The 11,784-nt window shown below is 37.5% G+C and overlaps 1 protein-coding gene across 1 annotated transcript; it reads right to left on the minus strand.

Moving 5' to 3' along the window:
- Positions 1–3,316: 3,316 nt before the first annotated feature.
- Positions 3,317–4,828, minus strand: LOC105440041. The gene is made up of 2 exons (XM_011669742.2): positions 4,232–4,828; positions 3,317–3,609 (listed from the first exon to the last, which is right to left on the minus strand). Exons 1-2 carry the CDS (start codon positions 4,623–4,625, stop codon positions 3,470–3,472), a joined length of 534 nt encoding a protein of 177 aa, XP_011668044.1. The 5' UTR covers positions 4,626–4,828; the 3' UTR covers positions 3,317–3,469.
- Between the last annotated feature and the right edge of the window lie 6,956 nt (positions 4,829–11,784).

Here is an 11,784-nt window from a genome sequence, read left to right on the forward strand (position 1 = left end):
AAACAAACAATGAAATGCATAAGTTAAAAAAAACAATGAAATACATAGGAGTTACATGATATAAGTTATGATCACGCCCCCATACGAATGTTTACATCGGTAATGATCTAAACTGTATCAAATCCTTGACAAATGCCTCTTATAATGTTATGATCATTTCTTAGGTTATCTGTTTAATGTCACCAAGTCATTCACGAAAGTGTTCATCATCGTCGGCTGCATTCACGCCGTCATGGTCGTTCATCTCTTCATCGTATGGATCCTCATCAAGAAACGACGACAAGATGTCAGCTCTCATTTTGACCATTCAGGATTTAGAGGAGGAGGCAGAAACATCTCCCTAACTTTCCTTTGAAATCTTTCAGGGAGGTACAGAAGTGGGAACAACTGAATATTTTAATGGATTATTAACACTGCAGTTACATATTACAGCCTCGTTTTATTATTATTTGTTTTAATAGATTATTTATATTATTCTGTCGCTCCAATTTGGGGGTATTCTGGGGTGGCTAGCAACAGTGCCACGTATATGTGTAGGAGTGTGGTCGGGTGGTGTGTGTTTCAATTCAGTTCAATTCATTTATTTGTTCAACCATCAATATATATATATATATATATACAATCAAAATAAGTTACATTAATACTTGAGAAAAACACATTAATGGTTTGGTGACCCCGGAGAAAGCAGAGCTTATAAAAAGGGGCCCCCAAATTGAAATACCAAATTGTGTTTGTGTGTGTCGTGTGTCGCATGGTGGCGGTAGTATTGTTATTGGTTGGATGTGGTTATTGTTTTATGTTACAACTGATTTCATTTATTTTGTTCATCGATCGTACAATCTATGTGTTGAAAATGTATTGAATCATGTCAATATGAAAAACAACTTTATTTCTAAAAAATGATTTGTATTGTTTTGGAATCAATTTACAACAACTATTGACCAAAAACAAAAACAAAAGTGTGTACGCGAGAGCGTGACAGAAGGAGAGAATTTTTCAGAGCATAGATGAGACTTACTTCTGCTCACGGCTCTGAGTTGCTATAACTTATAACTCGAGAGCGTCATGGAACTTCTCCCCCCCCCCCCTGGACCTCAACAGGGGTTCTAAAGCAACCCCATCCAAGACAACCCTTTGTTATATCAGATTATTTTCAGGAGGGAGAGTGCGTGTGTTGGAGAGTATTGATTTCTCACGAAATAATGCAATGGGGGCAGTGCAAATTTCAATGGCATGTATAAGAGGTGTTACCGCTCAGAAAGGCTTCCTGAGGGTTCTGAACTGTTACAGCTTGAGACCGTCTAGAGGTTTCGCCCCATGGAACCCCGACGATGGGGCGCAAGCTTACGCCGTCGCCAAGAGGGCCTTGTGGCTCTTGAGAGAAACAAAAAGCTACTCTAATTCTGGCATAAAAGTTATTTAGTCATTAATATGAACTAAATTTAACATCTGAAATGTTATATGTGGTCATGTCATTGACAGAAATCATCCCGATTTATCAATTTGTGAGAAGTGAAGTAAACGAGGGTAAAAGGAAGATACTTTCTGTAGTAAAATAATAATAAAAAAAAGATACTTTCTGTAGTATGAATTTCGTCTCGATGTTAAAACAATGACACAATGATAAATGTATTATGTGTAAAAGAAACATTGTTATCGGAGACATTTACTAACCACCCCGAGCCGATCCTAATAAATTTCTAGATTTACTGGAAAGTATATTATCTGCACCTTCTCTTGTAAATAAAACTGGTTTCATTATGGGAGACTACAACCTAAATATTTGAAAATGTAATACGTGTAATATATGTCAATAATTTCATGCTCTATTGCTCTCAAAAACATTTGTACCCCCCCCCCCCAAAAAAAAAAAAACAAAAAAAAAACGACCCAATATTCACTGATTAATCAACCCTTATTGACAATATTTTCACCAACTTCCTTGAACAAAAGGTTAACTCAGGGATAATATTATGTGATATGTATGTTCACTTCTACCCCTCCTATAGAACGCTCTGCCTGAACAAAGACCCGCCAATTTTCAGAAAACAATGTCGATAGTTTCAGAGAATGCTTAGCACATACTGACTGGTGCCAGGGGTACAACAATGTCAGTAATAGTGCTAATGTAGCATTCAATATACTATATATGTATACTATCCTCATCCCTTAACAATCTACTCGAACAAATTACAAAAAAAGTCTTTACATCTCCAAGGATTACAAATTCTTTATTGCGAATCTCAAACAAACGGAATCCGAATGAAAACAAAAATACTCTATTTACCGTAACACCGTTACATCCCTCTTACGAGCAGCTAAAAGACTGTCTGTGATGATAAATGTTTTCATCAACGACTCAAGGTTGTTCGAAAAATCTGTCTTTTTCCTTTTTTTTCCGGTGAATCAAACCTTTTCTTTCCAAATAAAAAACACAAAAACGTTCTGAATACAGTAAAACTAGATCCATTCAAACAATTTGTCACTTAATCAGAACCAGACAAACTTCATTTTAATCAGTAATACAAAAGAACATTTACCGGAAACAGTATTACTAGACACTTTGATTCTCGCTCAAATTGAACAAAACTAAATTCCATGATATATATCGAGAAAAAAAATAAAGTGGAAAATAACCATAAATTATACAATGCCTATTGATGGTGGTGGTTATTATTTTTTTTTTTTGGTCTCGAAATTTGAAAATTTGACATTATGCTACGTAGGGAAAGGTAAGGTCACTTTTGTTTAGGTCAGCCATTGGCATAATTTTGTTTACTCTTTTGAACAAAAAAAAAATCCACAAGGGGGGGGGGGGGGTGCTAAAACATACACACATAATACACACATAAACAAACTTAAGGGGGGGTGGTTAATCCCAAAGTGTAAATACCCCTCCCGCCATTTCCGTATTCTCTATCACAAATGAGAAGGAAAAAACCAACATTCAGGTACAAATGTTGGAGGCATGATTCCTGATATCATTACAGATACTCAAGATTGTGATTAGGGGTACCGGTTTCCAACATCTACACTAAATGACGAATAGAAAATGCACTTTCGAAATTATATACAATACAAAGAGTGCCAGGACAAAAGAGTAAATAAAATGAAATTAAGATTTGTTTGGAAGATGACAGAGTAAAGATTGTTCATCCAACAAAAAAAGCAAATTACATTTTAAAAAGACGTTTAAAGCAGAGGCGGATGTAGGATTTTGCAAAAGATCGGCGCAGACGAATTGAAACAACTTGAAGACATGCAAGCAAAGCCAACCAAAAAGAATAATAAAAAAATACAATTGTCTAGGTACTAGAGTAATCAATATAAAAATGAATAAATAAAAAAAGAATAAAAACAAATACCTAGAAGGAAACAAATTAATGTTTAAACTTGTGTCCTAAATCGTGGGTTTCCAAAACGGGGAAGGTGGGGAGGTTGAACCCCCTCCCCTAAATCGCACTTGTTTTTAAACTGAAAGCTTATTTCTTATCCGTCGTCTCTTGATGAGGATCGCTACGATGAAGAGATGGACGGTCATGACGGCGTGGATGAAGCCGACGATGATGAACACCTTCGTAAACGACTGGGTGACATCAAACAGATAACCTAGAAAACGATCATAACATAGAATGATCAGTCAGGGAGTTGTAGACAAAGCGTACTAAGTTACAGTTAGATAATAACCTATGAAAGCATGCGTATAGGGGTGCGTATATACCTGTACACTGTCGCTCATATTGTTGGAATATTTTTGTTTAACCTCAATTCATGGAAATATTTTGACAATGATTTATTGAATAATAATTTGCCAGTGTTTGTTTTGCGTGACTGCTAAAGCATGTGTATGCTACTATGCTTATCAACTAGGGGACTTACGCCCTTAAGTCGTGAATGACAGTAATGAGGATTATTGCCCCACAAAAGGGCACTAATATAGCACATCGACACGGTTTTGATCCTGCCTTGAGCCATAATGCATGGTCGTACAGATGATTTATAAGTGACATTTTCAAGTGCCTCTCTCGATCTACGGTGAGTGCCCTCATTATATATTTGAGAGGTGACACATTCAACGTTGTAATGAGCTCCTTTTTTCATATCTAATAAGTGCCCCTTCTATATTAACACTTGCCCTTCTCCTTTCTAATGGTGTATTGTCCTTAAGTTCTTTTTGCAAAGGTTCTTGCGATCATGTTTGAAAATAACAAGTGGACTGAAATTTACGCACCTGTAAATGTTCCTGCGCATGTTGCCCCTAGTCCTCCCATGAAGGAACTGAGAGCAATGGCCATATTAACATTTCTATCGTCAAAGACTGCTTCCTTGAATAAAGTCGCCGAAATTGCATCCTCGATGAAAAAGGAGAACCCTTGGACAAAGGCCAATGTAGCACGCACCTCGTATACAGAACTGGTGAAGTCTAACAGAAAGGATATTGTGCATATGACACCTATGGCAATGTAGACAACAAAGACGTTGATCCCTTTGTATACGAGGATGATGAACATGGTTCGACTGATGATGCCCCCTATACCGCCGATTGTAGAGAGGAAGATTGCTTTGGAAGGAGGGATGCCAATATGTTCAGCGTGGGGGACCAGAAAAAGCATCCATGCATACATGGTGTAATATTCCAAAAAGTTAATAGGCAATGAGAAAAGAAAGATACCTTCGTTCAGTATTCCGCCAGATCCTTTACAGGTCTGAAAGAAGGGTGTGGTCAAGGTTGAGCGTGCATTCGTTGATGTTTCATGCTTACTTTTGCAACGGCTCTCGTTTTGAATCAAACCTGTTTGCTCCGAAATGCACTCTCCACTATCGTCCTCCTCCTATTCATCTCCTTTCTCCTCCACCTCCTCCTTCTCTTCCCCCTCCTCCTGAATATAAATCCTGTCTTCCTTTCTCTCTAATAATTCCTTTTCACAATGGCACTTTCCTTTATCCTTCACTTCATCATGAATTTCGCCTTCATTCGTAGCGCCGTTTCTTGATGACTTGCGTATCGTTGCACCGCCCACGACGAGGTTCAGAGCGATACCACCAAGGATAATAAACGCCCCTACATAGCCATATGCCTCAAAGGAGCTTTTCGTTACAATAGGGAGCAGCATGGATCCGGCGGTGAAGCCATATAACGTGAATGTGTTCACAAAAACGAATTTTTCCCGGAATATATCATTCAGTGCAAAAACGATGGGCAGGTAGGTCATTGACAAGCCAGCACCTGCGGAAAAATAGTGATGATGATAATGATATTAACAATACTTTTAATAATTATTAGTTTTAGTAATGTTTGTCTTCATAATTTTCATACATCATTTTAACATTTGTTCATGATTCCACAAAGTAGATGGTAAAAAAATAAGAGTGAAATATTCAAGGACATATGGTGGAAGCCATGCTTGTCAGCCTAAGGCCCCGTAGGGTAGTGAATTGTGTAGCAGTCTTTAAACATAGTAGGATGGAGCTATTGATGTCAATCACAGAAATAGCAATCGTATTCCACCACTCCCCTCCTCCCCCCCCCCCGAACAAAATAAACTATGATAGCGTAACTTTCTTCGTGATAATGTAACGAACTTAATTTATTTAAATACATTTTCATTACCTGTATAAACATGTATTACGTGCAGGCTTTGCAAAACTACAACAACAACAAAGAAGTCACGCTGAAGTCTGACGGGATTGAAAAGTCAGTCAATAGTGTTTAATACAAATGTAATGGGCCCGTAATTGGTCGGTGACGACAAGTTCAGAAACAAAATGAAAACGAAAGAAGCTCGGATATACAGTGTGAGTACAAAACAAAAGTTTACACCTAGAAAATTGCTAATTATTTTAATAATCATCTATGAACAGTAAATTATTATAAATCTTATGAAAAAATGTTTTATCCCAAATCATTTGGTATCGTTTTTGTGAGGTATGTGTTTAAGCTTGGATGAATAGGGGGCATTGTTTGCGATTGTGCAAAAATCGACTTGCGCCAAAGTTGCTTATGTGATGTGTAAATAAAACAATTGGGATTTGGTTATTAAATCGGTTTTTGCCGATCCAAATAACATCCCTTACAAAATTAATCATGCCACACATAATTAAATATCAAATATCAACGATCACGTGTGTGCGTGTGTGTGTGCGTATGTGACTCTGCTTCTACAAAAAGCATATGCAATGCATTTCTTTTGATACATTCAATTCATTCTCTCACTCCGCTAATCCCAACATAATACATGCAGTAGGCATCACTTTGGCGAAAGTCGATTTTTGCACTCTTGCAAACAATGCCTCCTGCGCATCCAAGCGTGAACACATATCACACACAAATTATACCAAATGATTTGGGATAAAACATTCTTTCATAAGACTAATAATAATTTACTGTTCATAGATGATTTTAGAAATAATTAGCAATTTATCTAGGTGTAAACTTTTTTTTGACTCACACGGTACAGTTGAAGTCCAGTCAGCCGAAGCTCCACTAGTTTAAACGAAGATTATTTATTTAAGGACATTTTAAAATAGCTTTTTCTCTCAGAGGCTGGGCCACCCTTTAGATTGAGTGAAACTTACAGCACATCCTTAATATAGTATCATAACTCAACTACAGAATTCCGCACATGGCATTTAAATACTCCGGCACCCGACGAGGCTTAAAGATAAAGGTGAGTTCTGGTCATCCGATTGCATTGTGAAAAGAAAGGTGGGAATGGATCAGAAAAAGTTGATAATGTAGTATGTAAGTATTGGTGTGTACTGCAAAGTCCTGGAGTCATCAAATTCATAATAAATTTGGCCCAGTCTTGGTAAAGTAACAAGCACTGTACACAGAAAGATGTATATGGCACTACACAAATGGTGTCGGGGCTACCAATCTTGATTTCCTAATCTTTCTATGCTCATTACTCAGCCAGTATACATTTTCTACCAAAATTTTTTTGCAAATTACATTTATTTGCAATCTTGAACATTCAGTGTAAGTTTCGCTTGGTTCTCTGAGATTTAAAAAAAAAAACAGAACTCACCTTTATCTTTAAATATCATATGATATTATTAGCCAATCAGGAGGACCCTTACGAAGACAACCAATTACAAGATAGGATATATAACAAGACCTTTAGGTCATCCGACCTCTAGATCAGTTCCATCCACCAGTTAAGAGAGGAGTTATACATTTAATTAAATATAACCAATGACAAAGCATAATAGATAGAGTGACTTGGACTAGGCATCGACGAAAATGGGAGGAGTCTATAGCTTCTCGAGAATGTGAGGTCCCCGGAAAAACTGTCTATTGTCTAACGTATTTATCGGAAATGAACACCTGTTGTGTAATGCAGGAATTCAGGACCAGGAGTTGTTTACCCATTCCCGACATAATATCGGGAACATAATTAATGCTATTCAACTTTTAGATGTATACAAAGTCTAACTAATAACCGTACAATTATTGATCAACTCAACCCAAATCCTCTATTGCTATAGCGCCCCCTTTAGGTCAATGTGTTGCCCAAAATCAGTGTAACCCTACAAAAAGGAATAATTAGGGAAACGCACAATGTTGAAGCGCGCGACGATCATGGTGAACGGAACCCCTCGCGACTAGTCACTAATCAGACTCCAGACGCTCAACCCTTGTATGAATGAGAACACCGCCATTTTTGTGATGCCAGTGTCAATCAAAAGTACCACCAATTTATAATAACAATAACAAAGCCCAAGACCACACACTAGAACTTGCTAAGTCAATCTTATGATTAATCCAATCCAATTCCAAAAAGGGTTTTGATTTAGGCCTAGCCCCCTGAATATACAGAATTTGTAACAGGCGACAACGTTCCATTACGCCATTGAACCCTTATAACATCAGCTTCACCTAATTTGTTTACATTAAAGTGGGGGCCGGAGTTGGTCAGATAGGTTAGACAAACAGGACATATAATGGAAACTGTACGTAATACAGGGAGCGGATCGGAATATCAAACTCCACGAGACAAACTCCTACAGTAACTATGTTTTTGAAGAAAGCGCTGGCAATAATACATGATCCACACAACACTCCGCCTAACATAGCGACAAAACGATGGTTGATCTTCGTCAGAACGAGTGTTACAACTGGACCTGATATTGACAAATAATGAGAACAAATACTAAATTACAAAATACTAAATTTAAAAATACAAATATGAAAACAAATAAGGTAAGCACTTGTAAAAGTAAACAATATTTTCAGAAACGTTAACGAATTCCCCATCATCTAAATGTCAGAAGTATGCTTACATGAAAATACGATTACACCTCATTGTTGCCCGAATATAAGGTAACGATTACCCAAGTAAATTATTGGAAATTTACGGTGGAGGAAAATGAGGGCAGGGAAGAGGAGGGCCAGGAAAAGGAGAATAAGGTGGAGGATGTTATGCCGTCATTGTAACTTCGGCAAATTCGACCCCTGTTGACCCTTACTTTGGAGGGGTGCGGAAAAAGAGGTTCTAATTTAATTGTGTGAAATAATAAAAGGGTAAATACTTGTTATACCTTGATATTTATATTCTACATTCATTCAGTTTTACATTTATATCAAGTTGGATATTTATCGAGTGATCGAGTGATTTTTCGAGTAATTCGCTCTCTGGATGTAAATACATGTACGGTTTCGTGACATAACTTGACTTGCACTCCCATTCATCCATTGTATAATATGACCTACTTGTTGCCTGTTAAGGCCCGGTCACACACAGACGACGCATGGGGGACGCACGGCCGGCGCATTGAAAATTTGCAATTTTGGAGAGTGCGTTGTCGTTCGCTAGGCGTGCGTTATCACTCGTTACTCGTTCGTCGAGCGCGCTGGACCAACGCTATGCGTTCACCGTCATTCGCTGTTGTGCGTCGGGATTTTCATATTTCAATAACTAATCAACCAAATTGCGCCCACATTTCGTTTAGATGTTAGTCATGACCATGCAGACAAGCACATTTTTATAATAACACGAAGTTTATGGGAATTCTTCTTCATTATGCAAATGACGTTCTAAGTTCATGTCTGTTACGATCAACTTTAACCAGACGTTTTTTTTTTCTTCAAAGATTATTCCATGACTTTTAATGAGAGACGCCTTTTAGGGCACCATTTGTTAGAGCTGAGAGCTGACAAGTATGAGCTCAAATATTCGATCTTACGTGAGATGCCATATGGGGGTGTTTCACAAAACTTGTCATCAGTGACAAATAACAAACCTAGGTTTGTCGACAAGCCAGTCCTACTGTATACTACGCTATGAACGGCACGGCCAAAGTTTTTTTTTTTTTTTTTTTTGGGGGGGGGGGGTGATAAATGCTTTAGGATTAATCTTAGAACGAATGTAGTTTTCTGTAATTTAGTTTCCTGCAACTTCAAAATTCCGATAACTCTTTCGATTGTATTGCAATGCAGTCGTATATAAACGATCTTTGAATAGATGGGGCCTTACATAGGTAATGATGAAGCCAGGACTACGCATTATGTGTCCCATAGGCATTCATGCATCCTATTTATATTGACTTGTATTTGCATGTTGTTGATATTGCAAGTTCGTCGTCAATTTTCGCAATACAGACCTACTGCTTTTAACTTTAAAATCGATTGTAGCCCAAATGTCGGTTTCTTGTTTAGGTTCCTCCCAAGTTGTTGATATTTATACGACTATTTTCTAATGTTCATTTAGATCCACATTAATGAAAACCTGTTTGAAGAGAAGCTGATGGGAATTTTAAGGAACAACCTGCACTTTGCCACGAGACGGTGTGCTGTAAGAATACAGTAGAAGAACCGTCCAGTTCCGTTTGAATAACCTTATTTGACTTCTCCCCCGCTCACGGCTGTTTCAAAAGAGGAACGCGTCACTATTCTTTGTACACACTGAATAACGTAAACTCAACGTGAACCTAATTTTGAAATAATCATCGGCTCAAAAAGCAACTTTGGCGGACGTTTGTTCGCAGGAGAATGATCTCTCGTTTGCTGCAAAGTTGTGAAACGAGCTTTATACCTGTTTGGAAGTCAGCTTCAACTGTCCAGTTCAATGAATTTCTGATACCCTATCTAGTTTGCTATACAACACCGGATTTTTTTGGCCTAATTGGCCCTGTTTTTAAGTGAAATCTTGTTTTGGTGACCATATCATGTGAATCGATATGTGCAGCGCTTTGTTAACGTGACGTAAAAAGGGTGCCAGGCCCAAATCAAATACTTTTTGGATTTGATTGGATTGGATTAATCATACTTATGCATTTAGGGTACAAATAGTAATATCAAGCTTCAGTATGTGGTATTGGGGATATGGGATTGTTGTTTGCAAATTCGTCGTACTTTTTCTTGAAAATGGCATCGCGAAGTCTTTCGGTGTTTTTATTCCTACAATGGTCGAGCGTCTGGAGTCAGATTATGCTACTGTCGGATTGATATGTAGCTTGCCTGGAACAGTTATGTACCTCTTAAGTAAGTAAAATGTGTTTGTACAAACTGTTGATATTGGTAGGTAGCAGTAGATGTAGAAGTAATGATGGAAACGATAAGAATACTTCTACGTATGATGATGATCATCATCATCACCATCATCATCATCTTCATAATTAAAATAGTATTATTACTATTAATAACAATAATAATAATAGTAAAATTGATGATGATATTTAGGAGAATAAAATGATAACAAACTATGAAAATACTAACAGCAACATCAACAAGTTAAATATTTATCGTGATAATAACAGTCATCACGATAATCATCATCGTCATTATTGGTGAAAAGTATTATTACTTGTTATTGCTCTTCTTGTTGAACATTAGTGGTCGGCCTGTAATAATGAATTAAAATGGCGATTGCAAGTAAGACAAAGCATGACGAATTGCACTTGTTCGAATTCCCTAACAGGGTACCCACTAACATTACCTGCGTAGAACGTGGCAAATGTAAATTGATATCTTGCCAAAGGACATTACCGGGGACAATGCAAGAGGTAGGATATACGCCCACCCACCCCATCCCCATTCCTCTTGCTCTTCGTCCTAGTAGTCATCCTTCTCCTCCACCTTGAATGGAATTCCTTATTTATCTGTTTAATCGTCACCTCATATTCGGGCAGCAATATGGTATAATCATTTTTTTCATGTAAGTAATACTGTGACATTTGGATGATGGGGAATTCGTAAACGTTTCTAAAAACAGTGTTTACTGTTGCACGTAATTACCTCATGTGTTTGCATATGTGTAACTTTAATTAAGTATCTTTCTCCTTATTTGTGAACATATTAGGTCCTTTTGTAACACTCGTTCTGCAAAAGATCAACCATCGTCTTGTCGCTATGTTAGGCGGAGTGTTGTGTGGATCATGTATTATTGCCAGCGCTTTCTTCAAAAACCCAGTAACTGTAGGAGTCTGTCTCGCTTTATCAGGTAAGCTAAATATCTGTTAGTTTAGCTATTTAATCGAATATTTCATTATGTAGCTCATTTTGCGTCCTACACTGTACATAGAGAACCATACATACGGAAACTTATGAAGGCGCAAATGCAAACCAATGGACAGTGGGAGTTATACTAATGTAGCAGTCCCACATGTACTTACTCATCAATTTCGTAAGTAAATACGCGCCATTTCGTAAATTTATCTTTCATTATTTTCGCGCCACCATGGCACCAGCATAATACCAACATATTATAAGGAACTGTATATGACTTTAAAGTATGAAATATCCATAAATATACCGATGTATAATACTTGTGTACCACCACAAAT

Source organism: Strongylocentrotus purpuratus, unplaced genomic scaffold (assembly GCF_000002235.5).
Source record: "Strongylocentrotus purpuratus isolate Spur 01 unplaced genomic scaffold, Spur_5.0 spur5_scaffold_20, whole genome shotgun sequence".
NCBI classification, from domain to species: domain Eukaryota; kingdom Metazoa; phylum Echinodermata; class Echinoidea; order Camarodonta; family Strongylocentrotidae; genus Strongylocentrotus; species Strongylocentrotus purpuratus.